Raw genomic sequence first — 26,113 nt, forward strand, 5'->3', positions numbered from 1 at the left:
AGACTTTCCCCCCTGCCTCTCTGAGAAGCAACAGGTTGGTGGTCCATTACCACCAAGGTGCAACCTAATTTCGCCACAGTCCTTATCAGAATTTTCCATACTTCTAGCTTAGCCCTGCCCCCAGTTCCCTTCCCACCTTTGCTCCAGGGGCATTCTCATCAGGTGGGGTGTGGCTTGCTTTTTCTTTTCTTTCCGTCTTTTTTTTTTCTTTTTTTTCCTACCCACTTGGAAAAGCTGCCTTGAGGGACGTGAGGCTGAGGGTTGCATAAAAGCTCAAGGGAACTCTGCCCATCACACTCAGGACCTGCTTCCTTCCACTTAACCTCCACCAGCCTCTTGCGCTCCCGCTGGCACCATGCTGAGGAAGGCCCTGATAGTCACAGCCTGGTTTACCTTGGCTGTGGCTTACCCTGTAATACTCCCGGGTAAGTGGACCATTGGGAGGTCTGTTGGAGAATGAAACTGAAATTCTTTTATGGGGTGTATGTGTGTGGGGTGTGTGTGTGGGGGGGGGGGTCTTTCTGCAGAAACAGAAAGAGCAAAAGACAAAGACCAGCAGTGAATGTTGCAAAGTGAAGTGGGTGAAATTATATCCACTTGGTGTTAAGTTGGAGATGGGCAGGTGGTGGAGCCCCGGCGCCTTGGACACATGGAGTGCTAAGCTAAAATGTGGATTAGGTGCTTGAGTTGATCTCATAAAGGTAATAAGTTTGGGCTAGATGGGCTTAGGGTGGGTGATGGGAAAACATCACTACTGAGGGTTTTCTGTGGCCCTATTCGCTCCTGGGTCCTAAAGAGGCTTTATTCTATTTAGTGCCGGTTGAAAAGTCCTAGGTTGTATCCTCATTTTATAGCAGAGTGCAGTTCAGAGTGCTTCAGCAGTTCATTCAGTCACGTGCAATGGAAATCAGGGTGTCTGGAATGGAAACTTATGAATCACACGAGAAAGGAAAGAAATAGGGGTCTTCCTGAACCGGAGAGAAAAGGAAAGCTTTCCCCTAAAGGCTTTCTTTTCTACTTCTTTCCAAATTCAATTTGATTTCTCGGGAGAAAGGGTGTTCGTTCTTTTGCATTAAAATAATTACTTTCAGGGCCACTGGGTGACCTAGTCAGTTAAGCGTCCAAGTCTTGATTTCGACTTAGCTCATGGTCTCATGATTCGTGAGTTCGAGCCCTGCTTCGGGTTCTGTGCTAACAGTGTGGAGTCTGCTTTGGATTCTCTGTCTTTCTCTCTGCTCATCCCCCACTCATTCTCTCTCTCTCTCTCTCTCAAAAATAAATAAACGTTAAAAAAACTTTAAAAATAATTACTTTCCCCCATCCTCTTCCTCCCAGAACTCCCTCTGGTAACTTTCAATTGATCAGATGCTGTATTTGGGGTTCTTTACTGTATATGCATGAATGATACAGCATAGTGACTAAATTAGAGAGCTAATGATTTTGGCCTCATTGGCAGTGTGCCCATAACCTGGTCACCGAGGCTAGGCAGCCACAATGACTGGGTATATTTCACTACAGTGAAGGATTCACTACAGGCTCAAGAAGACCCTGGTTGTAAGCTCATCAGGTCTACATGGTTATGCTCTTATGGTGAGCAAACCCCCAAATATCTGGATTGTGCATTCTATGGGAGAGACTGGGAAGTTGGGTCCTAGACTTCACCCAGTAAGTGAAAAACCGGTAGGAGTAGCCCATTTTAGAGTCAATTCCATTCTGGTTTATGCACCTTGGAAATAGCTGTTTTCCTGTCTCCTTCCCCCTTTTGGTTTCTCTTTTTAGTTTTCAGGAACCTGGAAGGATTATATCCAAGGAAGGATATCCTTGGAGTTTTTATTCTGTTTCTGTCTGACTAATTTGTATATAGAGGCACAGTATTGAATTCTTCTTCCTAAACTGACCCTCTCAAAGAAAGATGGTGTAGCAGGCTTTGAGCATACTCCCGGGTGGCAGTTAAAATCTTCTGCCCTTTCTAGCACTTGGCAGGAGAGAAACTTGTGGTGAGACCACACTTGACTCAATATGCTCTTTTATGTTCCAGATTTTCCCAGGAAAAAGATCTAGCTTGAAGTAGTGTAGAGATGGTGAAAATATTCTTCCTAGATAGTACTTAAATAATTCTCCTTCTTCCTCCTCCTCCTCTTCCCCTTCTTCTTCCTTCTTCTTCTTCTTCTTCTTCTTCTTCTTCTTCTTCTTCTTCTTCTTCTTCTTCTTCGTTGTCATTGTCTTCTTTTTCTTCTTCTTCTTCTTCTTCTCTCTCTTTTTTTTTTTTTTTGGCTCCTCTGGAATTCATTACTGACCTAGACTTGACCACTGACCTTGAGTTGATTAATGCCCTTGGATTTACCACTGAACTAGAGTCCCCCGCCATCCTGGAGTCATCTACTTACCCAGAGTCCACTGTCACCCCAGAGTCCCCCACCGACCTGGAGTCATCCACCACCACAGAATTCACTGCCACCTTGGAGTTGACCACTGACCCAGAGTCCCCCACCGACCTGGAGTTGTCCACCACCACGGAGTCCACTGCTGCCCTGAAGTTGACCACTGACCCAGAGTTCTCCACCGATCTGGAATTTTCCACTGACCTGGAGTCCTCCACCGACCTGGAGTTTTCCACTGACCTGGAGTCCACGGCCACCCCAGAGTCAACCACTGACCTAGTCTCCATTGGTGTAGAATCGACCACGGATGTGCATCTTGAGAACACACCAACCTTTGGTAGGTGAGGGTTTGGGCTTCAGAGGAGGCCTGGGCAGGAGTTGGTGAGCTCCCATTGCATTTCTGAGAGAAAGCCTGCTTTCCTCCAGTGTACTTGATTTCCCAATGTAAGCTGATGATCAAAGCCATCCTCCATTTTGTTGTCCTAGAATTATCTACTGAAGTGGAATCAAACACTGATAGCTCTGAGGAAGCAACTGCTGAGGCTACAGGTAAGGATTTCTGACTTCAAAAATGCAGAAATTTCCTCCTTCCTCCTTTTTCTTGTTTATAGGTCATTGCATAGAAATGTCCTGAGGTATCTTATACATTTGGGGATACTTTTGCTGCTTTGTTCTCTATTGTAGAGGGAAGTTTTGCTAAAAGTTCTCTGAAACTTGTAGAAAATTGAAACATTTTCCCCGAGTATCAGAAACCGGAATTGCTTGGATGCCAACATAGCTCCATCCCAGAGGTCTGCCCAGACCTGACCAGGACCAGCCTTCAGGGCTTCTCAAAGAGGAGGGGCTTGGTGTCTCCAATGGACTGAAGTATGTGGTGGCCAAAAAGGGGTTGACAATTTCCTTTTCTCTGCCAGTTCATTCCCATTCAGTTTACATAGAGAACTTTTTGAGAGAAGGTTATGGTAAATGTAAGTCTTATTTGAATATAGACTGAACAAAAGAGAAAAGAGATTTAAAAGCTTTATGCATTAAGCAGTGGTCCTATCTTTGCCCAACCCTCTTTCCAGTCTCTACCTTCTTTCATTTTTCTGTCTTCCACCTAGCCAAGGGGCCATAAGATTTCGATGCTTTCTACCCCCACAAAACAAACCCCAATACTTTAAGGGATGCCTGGGATGTTTGCTAAGAAAGACTCTTGGGTCTTACCTACAAAAGCAAATTTCTATACGATCTGATTCTTATGTCTGCAAATAATAGCTAAAATTTATCGCGATTGTCTATATTCCAGCACTGCTCTAAGTGTATTGGGGTATCGCAGGGAGTAGTGGGAGGAATCTAGAAATGGTATGTTAGTGGAAAGGCCTATTTTGAGGAAGGGTTGTTTCCCTGGCTTTAACATCTTCCTCTTCCACTAATTGTCTTCCTCAAAGAATTGACATCATTTGCAACACGAAGCTCTACTTCACTATTGTGTTCTAATTACCCAAACTGTAATCTGGCTTGATTAAAGAGTTCATCTGTGTTAATGATGTCTTCCCCTGCCCCCTCCCATGGGGCGTTAGGAAAATTCTCATGTTTGACTACAAGATCCATCTGGTCATTTTTGCTAATATACTGGACCTCGTACCTGCTTATCAAGAGATGCTTTCTGACTGTGGAATTTACCCACAAAATGAGGGTCTTTGTTTTTTTTCCCCTCACCATAATGTATTTATTTATTTAACTTTTTTTTTTTCAGTTTTATTGAGATGTAATTGACATCAGCTTAAGGTGTACAATGCAGTGATTTGATATGAATGTATATTGAGAAGCTGTGGTTTTTAATAGAGAAAATCAATGGAGGTTTTAACTTTTTAAGTTAAGAAACGTACTCTTTTATTTCTAGAAAATGTCACTGCCACTTACTCAGAAGAGCCCATGACTAGAGGACCAGGTAAGGCCAAACAGCTTTGTCTTTCTCGCCTATTCTTGGTCTTCAAGGGTTTTTTTTTTTTTTTTTTTTTTTTCCTTGGGAGGCTTTCCAGAACAGACTCAGGAAGTGGGACTCTGGTAGGTACTCTGCCTCTGTTTATACCCTTCTCACTCATGTCTGCTCAGCTTCTGGGGGAGAAGAGGGAATGAAGTTATAACAAGTACACATGCTGCTCTTAGGGACTTGTAAGTGAGTGGAGACCTCCCCTTAAACCAGATCATCCTCATGGAGTGCATCTGTGTTCCATTTATAACAGTAGGATTTCAGGTATGGCAGAGGACCCTGGCAGTTGGGAGAAGGAAGGTGTGGGTGCCACAGACTTAGTGGAGCCCTCTGTTTACCAGGGCTACGTGACGCGGTTAACTGAATGCTAGACCCACTGCGAGTGATCCTTACTGACGTGAATAAAACCATTTCTTTACTTAATTTCAGAAGAGCCCAGCACCTCCGTGGGAAGCAATGAGTATGTCTAAGTACCTTTTTGTAAGTTTCTTCTCTCTGGCCCTGATTCCTTATCAAGGGTTTGATACCATTTTCAGTGCTGGTTTTCGTACACTGGGAAAGGAGTCCAAACTGCCAACTTCCAAGATGCTGAGATCAGTTATAAAAGCTCACATGAGCTCAAAGGCAACCTCTTTCCTCTCTGATGTTTGTCTTGATTGTCTGGTTGTTCAGCAACCAAATAAGCATACGATAAACAAGTCTTCTTGCTTGAGTTTCCCAAGATTGCATTTTCCTGTCTATCTTGGATGTGGATTCCAATTCAGTATAATGGAGTCTTTTTCAAAGGAACAGCCTGAAGAAAAGTCATCAGATTTTCCAGTGCACAGACTATATAATTCAGTTAAAAACTGTAAAGCCTCAGAGTTCTGGATCAGGAGGTCCCAGTTTTACTAAGTGGCCTCATTTTGGGCTTTTTTTTGGAAGCCTCTAAAATGGTTTCTTCATGAAATAAAGTGGCTACCTGGACAGTGTGTAAATATCTGACTTGAGACACAAGGAGAGGGAGGGAGAATAAGGAGTTTACACCTTAAAGAAATGAAGTCACATGTCCAAGGTCACAGTGGGCAGCGGGAAAGATGGGGGTGATCTGTTGAACACTAGTTTCTTTTGGTAACTCTTTTTTTTTTTTTTTTTTAATTTAGAAAATGAAGCAGATTTTCCATTAGTTGTGACCATTACCCTTCTAACCACAACTTTCTGAGAAGATTCTGAGCTTCTGAACAAGGCTTCCACCCCATTACTGGAGATTGAATATTGTAAAGGCCTAGATGTACCTGTTGAAGATAAACAGAGTGACAGGAGTTGTACCCACACAAAGGAGGGGTGTATTTTAACAGTGCCCCATTTCGCAGGGGCTCAATAAATGTTGATTAGAATTGAATTTTGAGAGGGTTTTTTAATTTTATTTTATTTATTTATTTTTTTAATTTTTTTTTTTTTAACATTTATTTATTTTTGAGACAGAGAGAGACAGAGCATGAACGGGGAAGGGGCAGAGAGAGAGAGGGAGACACAGAATCGGAAGCAGGCTCCAGGCTCTGAGCCATCAGCCCAGAGCCTGACGCGAGGCTCGAACTCACGGACCACGAGCTCGTGACCCGAGCTGAAGTCGGACGCTCAACCGACTGAGCCACCCAGGCGCCCGGGGTTTTTTATTTTATAAAGGGACAGATTGCTTATTTGCCTTGTGTTAGTACTAATAATCATTTTATTCCTCTCTGGTAGATACTTTATAACCAGGCTTTAACTCTTGATGGCCCCAAGAAAGCATGAAATCAACTATGGAAAATATATTAGTTTTCCTATTCCTGCTGTAACGAATTACTACAAATTTAGTGGCTTAAAACAATACAGACCTATTTTATAGTTTTGTAGCTCAGAAGTCTGAAGGCATCTCACTGGGTTAAAAATGTGTTGCTGGGGCTGAGCTGCTTTCTGGAGACTTTATGGAAGAATCTATTTTCTTGCCTGCTTTGTTCGGCCCTCTTTCATCCTGAAAGTCAGCAGTGGCTGTTTGATTCTCTCATTATATCACAGTCACTGACACTGACTACTGCCCGTCTCTTCCACATTTAGAGACCCTAAGAACACATCGGGTCCTACCTGGATAATCCAGGATAATCTCCATTTCAAGGTCAGTTGACTAGCCACCTTAATTCCCATTTGCCGTGTAACTTAACATATCTACTGATTCTGGGAATTAGTCAGTGAGCATCTTTGTGAGGCCATTATTCTTCATACCACAGACAGGACAAGACATCTCACTCTAAAACTGGTTTGGTTCATTACAGGATGGAGATAATTACCCATGCGTTTGTTTTTTTTTTCTTACACTAGATTTTTACAAGAGGATATATATGAATTTATGTAAAATTAGTTGGCGTGGCACATATTTGTAATTTCGCAGTATGCAATAGCGTAAATGACAAACTAAAATGGCAGAAATGTAGAGTGATAGGCAGAGTTGAAAGTGGGGAGAATAAAGATTTTAGGTGTATATCTACCACTTGGGAACCCCAGCTTCCTTATGTAAAATGAGTCAATTATACCAGGTTGATTGAAAATTCCCTTTTTCTTCTTAATATATTTCAACACAGAATACACCAGTGTTTGGGAATATTAACTTAAAGAATTAGTAGCTTACTAGCTTGTCTCAGGGAAAATTATTCCATGCTTTCCAGTGATTTTTACACAACATGCAATAAATCCCTCACTCTTAGGATGAGTTGGCCACAGAGCACATCAGGTTTTAGGATTCTTTATCCTGGCTCTATCAAGCCCCTTATCTCAGGTCTTTTCTTCTAAATAGGAAAGTAGTTCCAAGGCCTCTGCTGATCTCTTTTAAGACGATAAATCTATTTCTGTTTTGCCAGTCAACTATTTTTCCAATTTTTCTTCCTATTTTCTCCTTAGTTTCAAGTACATTTCAGCATGGACTTTTATGATGGACCATTGGAATGGTTTATGCAAGTTAGCCAGGAAAATGTGATAGTTGCCTCCAGCTAGGCACTCATTAGTACCTATCTAGAATAGAAAAAAATTTTCATTTCAGATTCTGACTGATTAGTTAAAGGTAGCTGCCTAGAGACTAATGAGATGACTACCAAACCTGGGGATTGGTCGAAGGGGGAATTTGTAACATGTGTGCTGACCATTTGCTGATCCTAGTAGAAGTGGCATTGAAGCTATGGGTTCAGATGACGTCATTTAGGAATAGTATATATACTGGAGGAGTTAGGCACCTGACAGAGTCTTATAGAAACTTGACATACAGAGCAAGCAAATGACAAGGAGCCCCACACAATTACTGTCCTCATAATAGCAGCTACCACTGAAGGCTTGCCTATGGGAGGCATGGACTGAGCTGAGAGCTTTACATAAGTTACTTACACCACGTAAATATGTATGATATTATTAATTGCATGCAATTGCGCCCCAAAATAAGTAATATTTGTGCGATTTATAGACAAATATAAATATCAGCTTTAAACATGAAAAAAAATGCTGTTACAACGCAGTAACAACAGCAATAAAGAGTTACAGGACATTTTAGAACAATCATAAGGAAAATTATAAACCACAATAAACAGACCAAAAATAGAATGGTTAATGGCATAAGAGAAATAAAGATAATCCTTAACTATCTGTGGAAGCCTGTTTGGGGGAAAGTGGTACCAAATAGAAGGATGCCAGTTGTCCTCATAACTTGCTGGCGAGGCTCAGGTGTTACAGGCACAGGTGCTCTTAAGATTAGGCTTAAGGACAGGTGACAATGGTGGAAAAACAGGCGACAGGAAACAGGTTCATATCCTCCCTTATTCCAGCAGGTGAGATTAGATTTATTCTCTAGAAAATTGACCCAGAAAAGTGCTGGACTTGGGACCGCCATCACTGAAGAATATACGAGGGAGATGCCATTCTAAAAGCAGGGCAATGGAGTGAAATGAATGGACAGACACCTAGTCTCTTACCCAGGCCAGCTCCAAAGTGCCAGCAGTGAGGATTATGCCTGCCATGCAGTCTTAATTCTTCTGAAGAGTTGGAGTGGTCTCAGAGGTAGCATCTGGAGATAGGTCTTCAACAAATTGGGTCTCAGGCCACCCGATCATTCTCCTGTGAGGCACACGATTCTATAAAAGCCTTGCAAGGCACTCAGTTTTCTGATTATCTCAGTGCCTCATTTTCATGTATAAAAAGAAAGCAGAGCATCACCTGACATTTGAAGACAATCTCTATCAAATAACAGTTAAGGAGCAGTAAAAGGGGAATTCAGAAGAAACGTAGAAAACACAAAGAGCAGAAGAAACCTTTAAGAAACTGTAATGGATAAATTCTGAGGGATAAGAATGGATAATGCATCCTTGCAACAAGAATAGGTTGCTATTGAATAAAGAATCAACCAGTGGTGCCTGGTTGGTTCAGTGGGAAGAGCATGAAACCCTTTTTTTTTTTTTAAGTTTATTTTTGAGAGAGAGAGAGAGCACGCAAGCAGGGGAGGGGCAGAGAGACTGGGAGAGAGGATCTGAAGCTGGCTCTGTGCTGACAGCAGACAGCCCCATGTGGGGCTCGAACTCATGAACCATGAGATGGTGACCTGAGCTGAAGTCAGCCGTTCAACCAACTGAGCTACCCAGGCGACCCTGGAAGAGTGTGCAACTTCTTGATCTTGGGGTCATGAGTTTGAGCCTTTGTCGGGTGCAGAGATTACTGAAAACAATAAATAAAAACTTAAAAAAAAAGAATCAACCAGAAAACATAGAAATACTGGCAATTGTGAATTTAGATGATAAGTTTAATAGAAGATGAAATTAAGAAACTCCCTTATAAAAAAAAAAAAGGAAAAGAGATGGTCAGTAAGAAAAGAAATGAGAAAATTCAATTAACACAAATTTCAAAGAAAACAGAGCGGGAAAGAAATTATCAATGAAAGGCTCCATTTCCCAGAACTTAAGGACGGCTCTCTGTATTGAAACTGCCCAGGGTTCATCCACAGGCCCACACTTAGCATTTGCAGGGGCCAGTGCAGGAATGTAAATGGAAGTTTGCATACTCTATCTCTAAATAAATACGCACAAGTTTTAAACTGAGCTAGATAGAACCTAGGTTCGGGTCACATATCCACCCACGTATACTGCCTTTTCCTTGGAGACTGCCCCTTTGACCAAGCCTAGAGACTAAAGGAGCCCTGTGTTCCCCCACACCACCCATGCCCTTGTGAAGTGAGGGGCAGGCAGGGACAAGCTGTTTGCAGGAATAGCAAGAGGGAAGCTGGTCTGGTGGGGGAATGACTTGGTCAAGCTTGTGTGGGAACCTGCTAGGCAAGGTTTCCTCCCTCGTGTCTCACTTCTGATTTGGGATTTCCAGAAAGTTTTGAACACCTCCCGGGTGTATAGCCTTGAGCATGGGAGTGGCAGATAGCACAATTCCCCTGGGGGGTGGGAGAGCCCGTCTGCCTTGTTTCTGGTGCCCCAAGGCAGAGAAGCTATGAATTGTTTCTCTTTACATATTCACAATCCTGCATTCTTAGTCCTGAAGGGCCTGTGCCCTCTCCCATTATTCTTGTTTTTTTCAAAAATTTACTTGCTGAGGGGCACCTGGGTGGATCAGTTGGTTAAGCATCTGACTCTTGGTTTCTGCTCAGGTCATGATCTCATGGTTTGTGGGTTTGAACCCTGCATCTGGCTCCCCACTGAGCATGGGGCCAATTTGGGACTCTCTCTCTCTCTCTCTTTCTATTTCTGCCCCTCCCCCATTTTCTTTCTCTCTCAAACACTTAAAACAAAAACTTACTTGCTCAGCTTCTAAAATAATTTCTAATGAGAGTAAAGAGAAAAAACAATGCCTTTGGTTTTGATGTTTGTGTGGGGACTCTTTCTAAATTGCAGGACCCAGAATTGGGGGCCCATCCTGGAACATTGAGACCCCAGTACTATAAATGAAAAAGACAATCCACATCAGCATATATCTAACTCAATTTTAGGGACAAAAAGATGATGCTGAAGATCTCAGTGAGAACAGTCATTTGCAATGAACTGAGGGTCAGCATGATAATGGAACAAGGGAGGAAGTCAGAAAACAGTGGAAAGTTGTCATAAACATTCTGTGTAAAAATAATTTTCAACCTAGAATTTTATATCCAGTCAGAGTATCAATTGAGTGTGAGGGTAGACGAAAGTCACTCTCAGACAAAAAAAGATCTCGAAATACTTGCCTCTCATGCATTCATTTGCAAGAAGATATGGCACGATGTGCTTCACCAAAGGGGGAAAAAAACAAGAAAGAGGAGGGCATTAACTCAAGATATTAATCATCCTACTAAAAAGAGAGCAAAGAAAATTTCCAGGACAGAACAAAATTATTTGATAGGTGTGAGGGTGAGGAAAATTGCATTGAGAGAGACATTGCAGATCTAGCTAGAGGTTGCAGAATGGCTTAGGTGTTTAAAAAACAGACACAGAAATAAATGAGGGAAAAGATAATGATTAAATCTAGGAAAAACAAAAAGTCCTGCAATGAAGGAAATATAAGTATAAGGAACAGGCGATGTTAGGTGCAGAGTTGGCGTTGGTGAAGATAGGAATTAACAATAAACAAAGGCAAAGTACTTTTTTGTACTAAAAGAAGTCACCGCCAAATAATCTTCAGCCGTTGGAGCTGGACACTGCAGGGCTTACTAGGCTGGAGCAGTCCCCTTGCTGTCATTCACCCCACCTCTGTCCTCATCAGAAACAATTGGGGAAGAGCGAGGTTGTTATCAGAGGCCAAGTGGAGAGTGAAGGGTTGGAGTTGGGAGTGAGCTTTCCTTCTCCTTCCCTCTTGGTGCTTTCCCCTCCATGAAACCACCTAGGGAATCTGCGAGAGAATTACAGTAAAACCTTGGTTTGTAAGCATAATTCGTTCTAGAAACATGCTTATAATCCAAAGCACTCGTATATCAAAGTGAATTTCAAGAACCATTGGTTCAGTTGTGATCATGTGATGTTCGGCATCATGTACTACTCGCATTGCAAGGCATTGCTCATTTATCAAGTTAAAATTTGTTAGAAAGTTTTGCTCATCTTGCAGAACACTTGAAGAACAAGTTACTCTCAATCCACGGTTTTACTGTACTTGTAAAGGCCTCGTCATAGGCTGTGTAACCTGGCACCTGGCTTCTCTCAAGGCCATTGATGACAGAAAAAGAGAGACATTGAAGAAAAAAAGAGAGTGACCAAGATGAAGCCACAGTGTCCTCTATAACTCATTCTCACAAGTGACATATCCCCATTTCTGTCACATTCTATTTTTAAAATTAACTTTACTTAAACAAGAACAAAACCAATAACATTTCACCCATCCCCTCCCCCCCTGCTCTCCACCCCCTGCTTCTAGCAACCACTAGCCTGTTCTCCGTATCTGTGAGCTTTTTTTTTTTTAAGTTTATTTATTTTGAGAAAGAGAGCAAGCGAGCAGGGGAGGGACAGAAAGAAAGAGAGAAAGAGAGAATCCTAAGCAGGCTTTGCACTGTCAGGGCAGAGCCCAATGCAGGGCTTGAACTCTTGAACCTTGAGATCATGACCTGAGCTGAAACCAAGAGTTGGACACTTAACTGACTGAGCCACCTAGGTGCCCCTATATGAGCTTGGTTTTTTTTTTTTTTAATAATTAAACTTTTATTTAAAATTCCGTATATAAGAGAGATCATATGACATGTCTTTTTCTGTCTATTCACTTAGCATGAGATATCCTGTAGGTCATTCATGTTGGCCCCAATTCTTTTCTATGGTTGAGTATTTCTTATCTTTTTTATGTCTGAGTAATTTACGGTCGTTACTTCTTATCTTTTTGGTAATTTCCATCTAACAGGTGTTAGGTGATATCTCATTATGGTTTTTATCTGAATTTCCCTGATGATTAAGGATGTAGAGCATCTTGTCATGTACCTGTTGGCCATCTGTATGTCTTCTTTGGAAAAATGTCTATTCAGATCTTCTGCTCATTTTTTTATTAAAAAAAATTTTTTTTTTAATGTTTTTATTTATTTTTGGAGAGACAGACAGAACATGAGCAGGGGAGGAGAAGGGAGAGAAGGAGACATAGAATTTGAAGCAGGCTCCAGGCTCTAAGCTGTCAGCACAGAGCCCGATGCGGAGCTCGAACTCACGAACTGTGAGATCATGACCTGAGCTGAAGTCAGACACTTAACTGACTGAGCTACCCAGGTGCCCCAGATCTTTTGCTAATTTTTTACTTGGGTTGTTTTTTGGTTTTGTTTTTGTTTTGCTATTGGGTTGTATGAGTTCCTTATATATTTTGGATATTAGCTCTTTATCAGATATATTATTTGCAAAGATTTTCTCCCATTCAGTAGGTTACTTTTTCATTTTGCCAGTGGCTTTCTTTACTGTGCATAAGCTCTTTTAAAGTTTGGGGGTGCCTGAGTGGCTCAGTTGGTTAAGCGTCCGACATCAGCTCAGGTCATGATCTCACAGTTCATGAGTTTGACCCCCGCATCTGCTGTCAACACAGAGCCCACTTTGGATCCTCTATCCGCCCCCCTCTGTCCCTCCCCCATTTGCTCTCTTCCCACTCCTCTCTCTCTCTCTCTCAAAAATAAATAAACGTTAAAAAAGATAAAGTTTGATATAGTTCTGCTTGTTTATTTTTTGCTTTTGTTGCTTTTGCTACTGGTGTCAGATTCCAAAAATCATCACCAAGACATATGTCAAGAAGCTTAGTGTCTATGTGATATCTGCCATATTCTCTTGGTCACCCACACTGATCCTGATATAATGTGGCAGGGGCCTAACAAGAGTGTGAAACCCAAGATGCTGGTCATCTCATGGTGATAACTATTTTGATTTAAAAAAAAAAGCATGCTTTTTAGATATAACACCAACAATACAATCCATGAAAGAAATAATTGAGAAGCTGGGCTTCATTAAAATGAAACTTTTGCTCAGCAAAAGATGATGCCAAGAGAATTAGAAGGTGAGTTGTCAACTGGGAGGAAATATTCACAAAAAACATCTGATAAAGAATTGTTATCCCAAATGGACAAAGAACTCTTAAAACTGAACAATAGGATGGGGTACCTGGGTGGCTCGGTCGGTTGAGTGTCCAACTTTGGCTCTGGTCCTGATCTCACAGTTTGTGGGTTCAAGCCCCACATTGGGCTCTGTGCTGACAGTGCAGAGCCTGGAACCTGCTTTGGATGCTGTGTCTCCCTCTTTCTCTGCCCCTCCCCTGTTCATACTCTGTCTCTCCGCCTCAAAAATAGACATGAAAAAAATTAAATAAAATATTAAAAAAAAAACTGAATAGGAAAACAAGATGTGAAGGTGGGGGACAGAATTGCCACTGTCTTAAATATCAACCACAAATTCAAAATAAGTGAGGCTCTTTCTTGTCTTGCCTAGGATCCCTCAAACTCTACTGCTAATTTAGGTTAAGTGTTGTGGAATTTTGATGTCATATTCTAGTATTCTTCTGCATTCCTTCTTCATTAAACACTTTACTTTATATTAACATGCTTCCTCAAGGGGAGTGACCAGGAAGAAACATTTGGGTGCAATCATGGCACACTGAAATATTAAATGTGGGTGGGAGAAAAGTGAGAACATGGGGCTCTGGTATCTCTATGTTTCTCCAGAGAGAGAAAAATTTCACATACTATTCTCTATCTCTGAGACAGCTCTGAGTACATTATCTCCTTCGTCTGCATGGCATTCCCTAGCAAGGCCACCTCCAGCTGCTGTCTACTTTGATCTCCGTAATTTCTTCATGACTGAACTTCCCTGTACCCATCTCGCCATCCTCCAAGGTGTTCTTCATGGCACAGTCAGAGAGACCTCTCTAGAAAAGCACATGTTATCTTGTCCTTCCTCAGGTGAAATTCTTCATTGAGTCTCAATTCCGCTCTAAATAAAGCATAAGACCTTGGCATAAATGAAGACATGACTGGTCTTATCCCTGTCTTCAGAACTCTGCAGCCCCATCTTTTTTCATTTCCCCCCATTCCCACCCCCTCCTGCTTCCCCACTGTTGTCTCCCAAGCCTGCAGCTGTGTTACAGCATCCCCCACCCCCGCCTTTTAATTTTTCCGTCATTTGTGCTCCGAGCCAAGCTCAGGGTCAGTAAGGCCACTGAGAACAGGACGAACAGCATCTTGGAGGAAGTTCTGGAGTGGTTCCCAACTCCGTGCTGGGAGAAACTGGACAGCTTCCTTTATAAAGATGAACAGAACAATAGCATCTGTGTGTTCCATACTAGATGGGCCTTATCACTGGATAGACTAGGTTATAGTTTGCTCACTTCAAGTCAACTGAACCCCCTGTTTCTTTGGGACTTAGCCCAGCAGGATAGGGTGGGTAGGATGTTGTTAGTGTCTCATTTCTAAAAGGTGCATGTGACTTGGGCAAAGTTTTTGAAGGAATAGTGTCCAAGCAATCAGCACAGATACTACACAGATATTAGAATTGTTCTGTCGTTGGATTTTCAGTCTGGTGAGACTCTTTCTCTGTTCTTCCATTGTGTTCATGCATGCACTTTGTGTGTGTGTTTGTGTGTGTGTGTGTGTGTGTGCGTGTGTGTGTGTTGGCAGTGATCCTTTCACCAAAAGTGAAGATGGTTGTTATCTTTGGTTACTATTATGATCCACACTTCATCATGATGCGTGTGTACCTATGTCTGAAAGATGTAGCTAAACTTTTTGATGATATGGAGATCATTTCTTTAAAATGTGTGAGGGAAACATACACTTGAGCACACATGGATGGCAGACGAATACCCTCAGCCTATTTGGACCCCTACAGATCATCCAAGATCATCTAGATCCAAGATCTGGCTCTCATAGGAAAGTCTTGGTGTCACAGAAGACAGGTGACCTAAAACTTCCTATTCTAATTAATATCCTTGGGAGTTACATTATTTCGTGAGAACAAAGGTGGGCACAGAATCCACCATGGGAGTTCCAGATCAGAACAAAATGAATACACAGTTCATGCCATTTTTTGTCTCTAGGACTTCTTCCATGCTGTTTCTTTTTTCTAAAATCTTCTGTAAGATTCCATTTGGGTTTTATTTCATTAAGGAAATAATTTGAACTCCCCCCCCCCACCCGCCACGAACGATTTAGTGGCGACAATTATGTACTCCAACAAGGTAGTCATACTCCTTCAAAGCCTCAATTGTGTTGCACTGATCTTCTGTTATTCAGTCAGTTTCTGTGCTATTCTATGCTATTTTCTCAAATTGTTCTTCAATACAGGGAATTTTCTCGGCAATATTCTGTCACTCATTTCTTCCCATTCTTCTTCTGCAACATATTTGTTGATAGTTCATCTCCTGAATCAATCCCTCCCTGTGCTTATTTTCCTTCTTATATCTAGTGGTTGTTGGTGTTACACATTTTGGAGGAATTCCTTAATTTAATCCTCTAAATCAGGGGCTATCCTACTCTGTGCTAGGGTTGTTTCCTTTTACTTTTTTAATTTGGCAACAAGGTATTATGGTGTCTCCAAGAAGCCTTTCCAGTTACCTGCCTTCCTCTCTCCAGCTGCTGATTATTTTGTTATATTTAGAAGTTGCTTGCTCCTCTTTTTTTTTTTTTTTTTTTTTGATCATAATTAGCCAGGATCATTAGCTGACACTTATTTCAGAACCAGTATAAGTCTTAGTTATTGTTCGGTTTTTGTGCAGGGCTAGTGGTAATCTGAGGATGGTTTGGTTGGGGTAACACATGCGGCCCCAAATCCTAAAAGACAGGCTCCTTGATGGATACAGATGAGTGGATTCTGTGTCATGCACATGAGTGCCTAGGTCTGGCCTTTTGAAATGGTTGCAGATAATATTACAAGAAGGTTTCCCAGATAATGTTGCCCTTGCAAGGTGACTCGGCAGGTTGGTTTCTTTTCCTGGCATTACTATGGTTATATTCTAGAAAGGGGAATATATACCTGGTTGGCAATTCTTCTCTGGCTATGTGGGGAAGTGCAGTGGTTCGTGGGAGGAAAGGAGTAGTTTCTTGGGCCTAATAGGTCCCCTCGGGTTATTGGGATGACTGCCTCTGGTTTCTCCAGACACCATTTGGGAAGGGAAACTGAAGGTGAGCAATTCCGATAAGGAGGTTGATGGTAGATCTTCGGGCAGAATAGGAGGGTCAGAGATAAGGCACAGAGGGGAGAGTGCCAGGCACACTTACTTACATTGTGTGGGTGGCTGCGAAAGGGTAGTCCTGCTGGAAGGCAGCCTTCTCTTGAGCTTCGAAGTGAAAGAGAGCAGGTGATTTTTCAAAATATCACTTAGCTCAGGTCCTTTCACTAAACTTTAGCGTCAGCAATGAGTAAAATAGATCATTGTGTAACGAAAAAGTAAATATTATCTATGAACAGAGGAAGAAAAGACTACCACCTAGGAAGGGCAGGTTTGAACCAATGAGCAAGACCATAGCAGAAGCTTAGGCACCTTAAGAGGAACTGAAACTATCAAGCAATCCACTTGCCTTCTAATATGTGGGTTTTACTTACCATGTCCCAAATAGAATTCCTGATTTCCAGATCGTAAAACCTGTCCTCCTCCAATCTTTTCTCAGTTAACGACAGTTGTTTCAGGCATTGTTCAAAAATATAGAAGTCATTCTTTACAGCCCTCTCATCTTTCCTCATTGCCCATTAGCTAGTGCAATCGGCTCTGCCTTCAAAATAAACCCCGAATGTGGCTTTTTCCATAATCTCTATCCCAAGACTCACGTTCAGACAGCGATCTCTCTCTCCTGGGGGACTTTCACACTCTCCCACTGCATTCTACCACATCCCGTATCAGGTCTCCTCATGACAGTCAGAGATCTTTGAAAAATATAAATTAGATCATGTGGCTTAATCCCCCCTCCCCGATTTTCCCATTGCCCTTGTAGTGAGATGTACATTTCACACTTGCGTTCTTTCAAGAACGACATTTCTCTTTCTTGAGAAGTGCTAAGCTCTCTGAATGTGAAGAAAGAAGATTCTTCTCAAGCTTCAGTTTCCCAAGGATAGGCTTACCAGGAGAGACGAATATTGTCAGAATGGTTAACTTGTGCTGAGACGGTAAGTGAATTGCACTGGGTTCCTCTGGTCCAGAGGTGAAGTGGAAGTGATGAGTCTGCTGAATCCACTAAGCATTCTGATGGCATAATGAGCAAATAAACACAAGTGTCTTTGGGAAGAATTAAACTTTGCATAGACTTCTCTAAAAATTCTGATTGCACTATTATGATGTTGGTCCATATATTTTAATCTCATGTTCACTCTCTATAAATACATATTCCACAATTATGTTAGTGTCTCTACCTTTCCTAGCCTAGACTGATAATAATAATAGGTAACATTTGCTAAGCATTTACCATACATCATTTAATTCAATGTGAAATCATAAACTACTCAGGAATTTACAAAAATGGGAATGCTACATATTAAAATCTATGGATCTGACCGACATTTTACTTATAAAAGTTCATGGAATTAAATAATTTTATTTACTAAGTAAGATATTGGAAAAATAAGTGAAATAAATATTAAATTCAAGAAGACAGCAAAAGAACAACAAAATAAACTGAATAAAAATGGCAAAAATAAAAAGCTAAAATTAGAAAAAAAATTAAACAATTTTAAATATAACCAAGAGTATTTGCATTGAGTAAATAAATAAACAGTAGGCTAACCTAGTCAACAAAGAAATCGTGATTGATAAAATAAAATGTATTAAACATATATAGTGCAACTGTATGCCAACTAATTTTAAATTCTGACTGAAACAGACTTTTAATAAAATATAAATGAACACAACTGAACCAAGAATATATTATTGTCACAAACAGACCAACACTCATGGATGAAAATGACAATGTTATTTAAAAAGTACCTCTGTTAGACAGATACTATATGTTTTCACTCTTATGTGGATCCTGAGAAACTTAACAGAAGACCCTGGGGGAGAGGAAGGGGGGGGGAAAAAAGTTACAGAGAGGGAAGGAGGCAAACCATAAGAGACTCTGAAAAACTGAGAATAAACTGAGGGTTGATGGGGGGTAGGAGGGAGGGGAGGGTGGGTGATGGGCATTGAGGAGGGCACCTGTTGGGATGAGCACTGGGTGTTGTATGGAAACCAATTTGACAATAACCTTCATAACAAAAATAAAATAAAAACAAAAATTAAAAAAGAAAAAAAATTACAGAAAATTACAGAAAAAAAAGACAATTCCACATGTTTTTAAATTTAGTTCTTTTCAACCTTTGAAGAATAGACCATTATGCTATTTAGACACTTCTACAGCATAGAGAAAGGGAAAAACTTGCATTTGTTTTTATAAAGCTACCATTATTCTGACAATAAAATATTCAGTATAAGCAGAATTAAGTTTAGACAACAAAACAAAAATCAACATATATTCTTATGAATTCATTTAAGAGCTTTTTCAAATAATGAAAACTTGAGAACAATTTTTTCTTCAGTCATTTCATATAACCATTAACAATCATCGTGCATGAGATTTGATCAAGAAAACAAAATAGGACACATGTGTTTACATTGCTTTTTGACCCAACTGCTCGGAAATGGTTGAAAGCGCTCTTTAAAAGAATGAGTTCATAACATTTCTGAAAAAATCGCAGGGAGTGTTAACTGCACGTTAGAAAGTGAGGAAGCCCTCCTAGAGGTAGAAGGATGAGCTATAGATTCACAGAGAAACAAGGTGGAAGGAAACTCATAGTTGAAAGCATATAGACGACGGTACAGCTGAGGAATCGGTCAGTGTTCCAAGCTCAGAATTGAGTGCATGTTGGGAGTGGGAGACGACCCTGTTGAAAATGTCAGGATGGATAATTGAGATGCACTGCATTTTTGACAACATGGATTTTCAGCATTCTGCTTCTCCCATCGATATTGAGCGCAGGGCCATACTATATTCAACACCAGGTTAAAACGCTGTGTGTATTTTCTGTCCTAACTCCTAAGAGGCAGGTAGCATAGTACATAGATACCTGAGGTTACAGGTACGGAGACGAAGGCAACTGTTTTCTGGACAGTGATCGTAAGTCTTTTGGAAAATGGTTTCAAAACGATAAATAATCGGTGTACGGAAATGAGTGTGGAAACCCAAAGGTCATTCCTGCTGTAGGGACAGCGGATGGTGCAAGACAGCCGGAAGAGACTCCTAACCAAATATCCTAATACCCAAGAAGACAGTGTTTGCAGGAGATTCGAGAAAGGAATGGAAGCCTCCGCAGCGTTTACTGATGGAATTAATTTCCTTGTGATGCATCGGGCATCATCAATTAACAGAAGGGCAGGATAATAGTTTTTTTATGACTCCTATCTCAGATTCTGAATTAACTTAAGAATGGGACCTGTTACATAACACAGGGCACAAGGCTGCCAGCACCGCTGTAGAGTTGAGAACAGCGACGTCTTTTATTCTTCAAGCGGCAGACGTACCAGTTGAGATAAGATTTAAACGTTGTAGCCGATTAGGGGAAGTTACTCTGCCAAAAACGGTTACAGACAACTGTGAGAAACAAGGGAGTTTCTTACGCATGACATTTCCTTGTTGGGGAAAGATGGCATTAGATCCTGGGCTCAGACACGCGGTTGAAAGGCTGCCGAATTGTCAGGTCTCCAAGGCCGAGAGGAGTTAAATTCCTGATGGCATGTCTTAAATGTGTCGCATGTTGAGACTGCTAATGTCCTCAAATTAACTGATGTAAAACCTGTGGTGCCTTTGGGCCTTACTGAAAGCTGGAAAGCAAAAATTGTCCTTTTAAAACAAGCAGCGAGGTAGCAATTTCAGGAAGTCAAAAGATCTAGAGGTAATTCAAAGTGTTCTATCACCCCTTCGTTTTTCTACTCAAAGAAATATTGTAAAACACACTGCGTATCACCATATTAATTTCGATGCCTTGCATGCGAGGGTTTTTTTTTAAATGTCTGAGAATATATGGATTCTTAACATATTGAAAAATTTCAGGGACATAGAGAAGATAGAATAGGTTCACATTATGTAAACAGACAGAATAATAATATTAATCTAATTTACTAATTAATTCTAATTAATTCTAACCAACACTACAATTTCTTACAGCAGTAACATTTTATGATAATTTTTGCATATGCTCTCATTTTCCCCTCCTATTTTTATTTTTATCTTACGTATTTTATGTTATTATTATTATTATTATTTTTTTTTTAGGTAGGCTTTACACCAGGACACAACCCAATGCAGGACTTGAACTCACAACCCTGAGATCAAGATCGGGATGCTTAACTGACCAACTACCCAGGCACCCCTCCCCTCCTATTTTTAAATGATGCTCCCCGGGTGCCTGGATGGCTCAGTCGGTTAAGCCTCGACTCTGGCTCAGGTTATGGTCTCACGGCTTGTGAGGTCAAACCCCACACTGAGCTCTGTGCTGACAGCTCAGAGCCTGGAGCCTGCTTGGGATTCTGTGTCTCCCTCTCTCTTTGCCATTCCCGGCTCGTGCTGTGTCTGTCTGTCCCTCTCTCTCAAAAATAAACAAATAAATAAATATTTGAAAAATAAATAAATAAATAATGCTCCCATATCCACATGGTCATATCGTATAACTATTACTTTCTCTCCATTAACCTTCACTAAGTTTTAGTTGTACAAGTGACTGTATGTTTAATGTTCTATCAATACCTATACTGATTCTTTCTAGGTATTTTTGCTGTCTAAGACTCATTCTCCAGTAAACGCTTCAGAAAGGGCTCAAGAGAACAATATTCCCCTAGTTAAGGACAGCTCCTGTACTCCCTTTTGCCAGAATGTCAGTTTTGCAGATAGAAAATCACATTTTCTTTGTTTTTGCCTCTTTAATATATTACTCTACGTTCTTTTGGCAACAAGGAGTGTTATTATTGAAAACTCTTAGGGTGATCTACTTTTATTCCTGGTAAGTCATTTGCAATGTCTCAGAAATGTGCATGGAATTTTTTTTTCTTTTTCTTTAAAGTCCAGAGATCATACTAGGATCAGTAGGGTCAGTGATCAATACTGATCATACTAGGGTCAGTATTCTCAGATTTTCAGATAATTCTTTTAATTACTAGTTTCAAATCCTTTAAAAAAATTTTTTTCGCAAAAATGTATTGAGTTAGTGTTTTCCAAATTTGTTCTTTTACCTCGCTGTGGTTTTCTTCTTTAGGGGCCCCTATTAACTGTAATTTAGCTCTTCTCAGACTACTTTTCAACATTTGCTATTTTCTCTAAAATTCTTTTATCTTTTTCTTCATTCCTTTGTGATTTTAAATCTTTTCTTCTTTTTTATCTTCAGCTTCCTTTAAGGGACTATTTGTCATGTGTTCTCATTTTGTGTTCCTTCTAGTTCGGATATAGTTTGTATTGTGATTTTTTTCCCTTTTATTTCTCATTCTTTTCTGAGTTCTGTTATCTCATTTCTATCAAAAGGGTTTTTTAAAAAATCTTTTCTGTGGGCACATCTTTTTGAAGTGCTTTCACTATCTATAGGGATGTTATTCTGTTTCTTATTCCCTCTTTTTCTCATAATAATTTTGTAAGAGACTTGACTTACATTATTTAGCATTTAAAAACTTTTTTATATGAACTCATTTTATACACACATAAACTTTTATAAAGAACTAATGGGGACGCCTGGGTGGCTCAGTCGGTTGGGTGTCCGACTTCGGCTCAGGTCATGATCTCGCGGTCTGTGAGTTCAAGCCCCACGTCGGGCTCTGTGCTGACAGCTCAGAGCCTGGAGCCTGTTTCAGATTCTGTGTCTCCCTCTCTCTGACCCTCCCCGGTTCATGCTCTGTCTCTCTCTGTCTCAAAAATAAATAAACGTTAAAAAAAAAATTAAAAAAGAAAATAAAGAGTAGAAAATGAAGACAAAGCCTATCTTTGGAGGCAAAGCTTTAACACCACAGGTTTAGATCATTAAAAAAGAAAGAAAGAAAGAAAAGGAAAAACAAACAACAATAACAACAACATACTCCATTGATCAGATCGGGGGAAAGGTTGGATGTAGGTTGAAATCCCATAGAGTGACTGCAGGGTTTTACAGCCTATTTTGATAACCCCATCCTGTGTTCACAGTGATCATTCTTAACACCATGCACGTTGAAAACGACCTCATATATTGGGTGCTTGGGACAAATAGAAAGGATCAAAATTGCATCAATGGCCCAATCATCCGGCATCCCATCTCCTCACAACAGATTTGAGGGTCATCCACGGAGTAGACACAGTTTAAAGGTGGAATAGTGTAAAATGGCTCCATAAGGGCTATGTCTGAAGCATTTTGGATCCATATCTTTTTAATCTCTGGGACAGCCCTAAAAGTAGGGCTAAATATCACAGTTTCATTCTAATGGAAAAAAAAAAGTTTTGTTTTTTTTTTTGAACACCAACTGCGTTACATTCAGAGAAGAGAGCTCTTCACACCTCCATCTACTTCCGTTCATGGAAACCAAGCCAACTTTTCTCCAAGGTCCCTTTCTCTATGGCATAATTACTACTGGCTGTAGGAACCCTATTTAATAAATCCAACATTTGTTTCTGGGGGACTGAGTCTTACAACACGCACACAGTTCATTTTAGTTGATTTTATAAAATCAACTTACACCCATTATTTAGATCCAAGTTCTTTATCTTTTTATTTTTATTTATTTTTTAAAGTTTATTCACTTATTTTGAGAAAGACCGAGAAAGTGCAAGCGGGACAGGGACAGAGAGAGAGGGATAGAGAAAATCGCAAGCAGGCTCTATGCAGTCAGCACAGAGCTTGATTCAGGGCTCAAACTCATGAACCATGAGATCATGACCTGAACGGAAGTCAGAAGTCGGAGGCTTAACCCACTGAGCCACCCAGGTGCCCCTAGATCCAAGTACTTTCAATGAATACTAAGGTACTCTAGAAGAAAATTCTATTGGATAGTTAACATTTGCTTTACTTTTGTCATCCTAACCAAGTTTTGAGGACTATAAATAGCTTTAATTGTCTTCCATAGCTAAAGATACAGATATAAATTTGTTAGGCAAAGAAAATGCAAAAAGAATGACAGGACCTCAGTCTGTATTTGCACATTAGCAAACAAGAGATGATCTCATCCCTTATTGCCTCACATGGAAAACTGCAGCCTATGGGATGGTTAAAAAAAAACACAAAAAACTCAAAACAAGTGACTGGACTAGGTGAAAGGAAGAGAGGTGATTATCTGTGAGATAGGGAAGGGCAGTGCCATATTAGAAGCGGTTGTTTTTGAACTTGAGACAAATTCATGACCTATACATGAAGCAGGAAATTTTAATATATTCAACAATGAAGTCAGAGAATTGAAGTGCTTGGATGCATACCTAAAATGGGAAAATGTGTGTAATAATGGTTTAAAGTTTTTAACAAATCTAAGGCTTTGATTACATCTAGTGTGTAATTAATACATACTGGCTAAAAAAATGCTAAAGCCATTTCAGACTTTTTGACATTCTCCACAAAGGTGTTGCATACTTTTTGTGTGTATGATTATTCTTAGATACTTGATGTATGTTGAGGTTGTGGAAATTTCATCTTTTAAGAGAGTGTTTCATTTTAACTGTTTGCTGATGATATGAAGAGATGGAACAGATATTTGCACATTTATTATGTGTCCAGAAACCTTGCAAATGGGCATTTTAACAATGTATTGAAGAATCCTTTTGGATAATCTGTGTAATCTCAATCATCGTCTGTGGATCAGGTCAATTTTGTTTTGTGCTTTCTGATCTTACATCTTTTATGTCATTTTCTTGTCTTACTGTGATTGGTGAAAACCTGCAAAAAAATAGATATAGTGAGATGTTTTTAGCTCACTGGGCCCCAGAGTCAGGGGGAATGATTGCAACATATCCATGGGTATGATATTTCCTCTAGGGTTTTGTACACAGTTTTTTATCAGGAAAAAGAATATTGCATTCTATGCCCAGTTTGCTAAGAACATTTATTATGAATAAATGTAGATTTATGTTAAACTTTTCCCCCCTGGTATTTCTCCTTTAATCTACTAATGTGTTGATCACATTATAGCCATATATGGGTATACTTCTATATAGAAGTATAGAAGTATAGGGTTTCTAATGCTTCATTTTTGGGATCTCATTGACATGGCAGTTTGGTTTCTATTCAGTTGAACTATTCCATAGTTATATTCCATAGTAACTAAGGACCTCCTTGCTACCTCCTTATAAAAGAAGGGTAGTATCAGGAAGAATTGGCTACTGTTTCTTTGTAACACTCCTTGCTCATGGTTGCTTTGAATCCTGTGACCTCTTGGTTTCCGTTTGCTGTCTGACTGCCTTTTGTCTTTGATTTCTTTATCCTCTGGTGTTCCTCAGGGCCGTGGAGCTCATCCATCACCTTTTATGGAATTGAGTATGTGCTGATGACTCCCAAATCTGTTTATAATCTCAATTTCTTTTCTGAGCTGTAGTCACAAATACCCAAGTGACTGCCCCATCTTTCCACTTGGATACTCCGAAAATGTTCAAAACAGAACTCACCGTTCTCCAACTTTTCTTCTGTCTCCCACCCATTGCTACTATGTTTGTTTGTTTGTTTTAATTTTTTTTAACGTTTTTATTTATTTTTGAGACAGAGAGAGACAGAGCATGAACGGGGGAGGGGCAGAGAGAGAGGGAGACACAGAATCTGAAACAGGCTCCAGGCTCTGAGCAGTCAGCACAGAGCCCGACGCGGGGCTCAAACTCACGGACCGCGAGATTGTGACCCGAGCTGAAGTCGGACGCTTAACCGACTGAGTCACCCAGGTGCCCCTGTTTGTTTGTTTTTTTTTAAAGTTTATTTTTGAGAAAGAGAGAACAGGAGCAGGGCAGGGGCACAGAGAGACGGAGGACCCAAAGTGAGCTCCATGCTGACTGCAGAGAGCCGGATGTGGGGTTCACATCTCACAGAACTGGGAGATCATGACCTGAGCCAAGTTGGCTGCTTCACCCACTGAGCCACCCAGGTGCCCCTGACCACCCCTTGCTTCTAGAGCTGCTCTCCCTCCAGGGATTCCTTCAGGTCCTCGTACTCCATGCATCCAGGTGCAAAAGAAGAAGCTTGAAAGTGCCGGCTTCTCTGCCTTTTTATAGCCCCAAATCCATCACCAAGACTTGCTGATTCCATCTCCTAAATGCTTCTCATAGCCATGAATTTCGCTCCATTTCTAGACATTAATCTTAGTCAAGGCTATCATTCTCCTTTCGAAAATGCTACTACCAAATTTCTTTATTTGCCTTCAGCCTTGCTGTATCCAATAAATTCCTTTCTTCCTTCCCTTTTTCCTTTCTCCCTCCCTTCTTTCCTTCCTCCCTTTCTTTCTTTCTTTCTTTCTCTTCCTATAATTTTAAATATTTGTCCTAAATCAAAAATTTTGTCATACAAAATAATTTACCCATAGTTCATTGTACAACATTGTTCTTGAAATATACACTTTACAAAATTAATAGAATTTAATTTGGGAGTGTGACAGTAACATTGAAAAGGGTCAAGGGCCAAGTTTTTTATTTTATTTTTAATTTTTTAATTTTTTTTTTTATTTCATTCACTATTTTGGATGTGGTCTGGCAACACCAGAACACTTAATGCCAACACACAAGAGCTGTAACTCTGAGTTCATTTCTGGTACATTAATGGCTTGTGTCAAACTCATTGTTCCTAGAATATAGAGCAGATATGTTTGTTTATTATTTCCTTATTTAATCTGCAATGATTTTCTACCTATTTTC

General features: G+C 40.3%; 1 protein-coding gene across 4 annotated transcripts; it reads left to right on the top strand.

The window, feature by feature from the left end:
* Window positions 1–214: 214 nt before the first annotated feature.
* On the top strand, window positions 215–5,737 carry LOC131519990 (mucin-2-like). 4 transcript variants are annotated; one of them, XM_058743660.1, is made up of 6 exons: window positions 215–425; window positions 2,302–2,718; window positions 2,868–2,930; window positions 4,267–4,314; window positions 4,786–4,816; window positions 5,499–5,737. In XM_058743660.1, the coding sequence occupies exons 1-6, from the start codon at window positions 356–358 to the stop codon at window positions 5,503–5,505; spliced, it is 636 nt and encodes a 211-aa protein (XP_058599643.1). In that variant the 5' UTR covers window positions 215–355; the 3' UTR covers window positions 5,506–5,737. The 4 variants fall into 4 exon arrangements, with proteins under 4 accessions (XP_058599643.1, XP_058599645.1, XP_058599642.1 ...); XM_058743662.1 differs by having other exon boundaries at window positions 2,356–2,718; window positions 4,786–4,836; XM_058743659.1 differs by having other exon boundaries at window positions 216–425; window positions 4,786–4,836.
* The last annotated feature ends 20,376 nt before the right edge of the window (window positions 5,738–26,113 follow it).

Source organism: Neofelis nebulosa, chromosome 8 (genome assembly GCF_028018385.1).
Source record: "Neofelis nebulosa isolate mNeoNeb1 chromosome 8, mNeoNeb1.pri, whole genome shotgun sequence".
Lineage (NCBI taxonomy): Eukaryota > Metazoa > Chordata > Mammalia > Carnivora > Felidae > Neofelis > Neofelis nebulosa.

What these genes read in the sequence shown, in the direction of transcription:
- LOC131519990 (XM_058743659.1), top strand. Translation starts at nt 356, where the DNA reads ATGCTGAGGAAGGCCCTGATAGTCACAGCCTGGTTTACCTTGGCTGTG. An exon ending in AGCAACTGCTGAGGCTACAG is followed by an intron (nt 2,931 to 4,266) that starts GTAAGGATTTCT and finishes TTTTATTTCTAG; the next exon opens with AAAATGTCACTGCCACTTAC. An exon ending in GCCCATGACTAGAGGACCAG is followed by an intron (nt 4,315 to 4,785) that starts GTAAGGCCAAAC and finishes ACTTAATTTCAG; the next exon opens with AAGAGCCCAGCACCTCCGTG.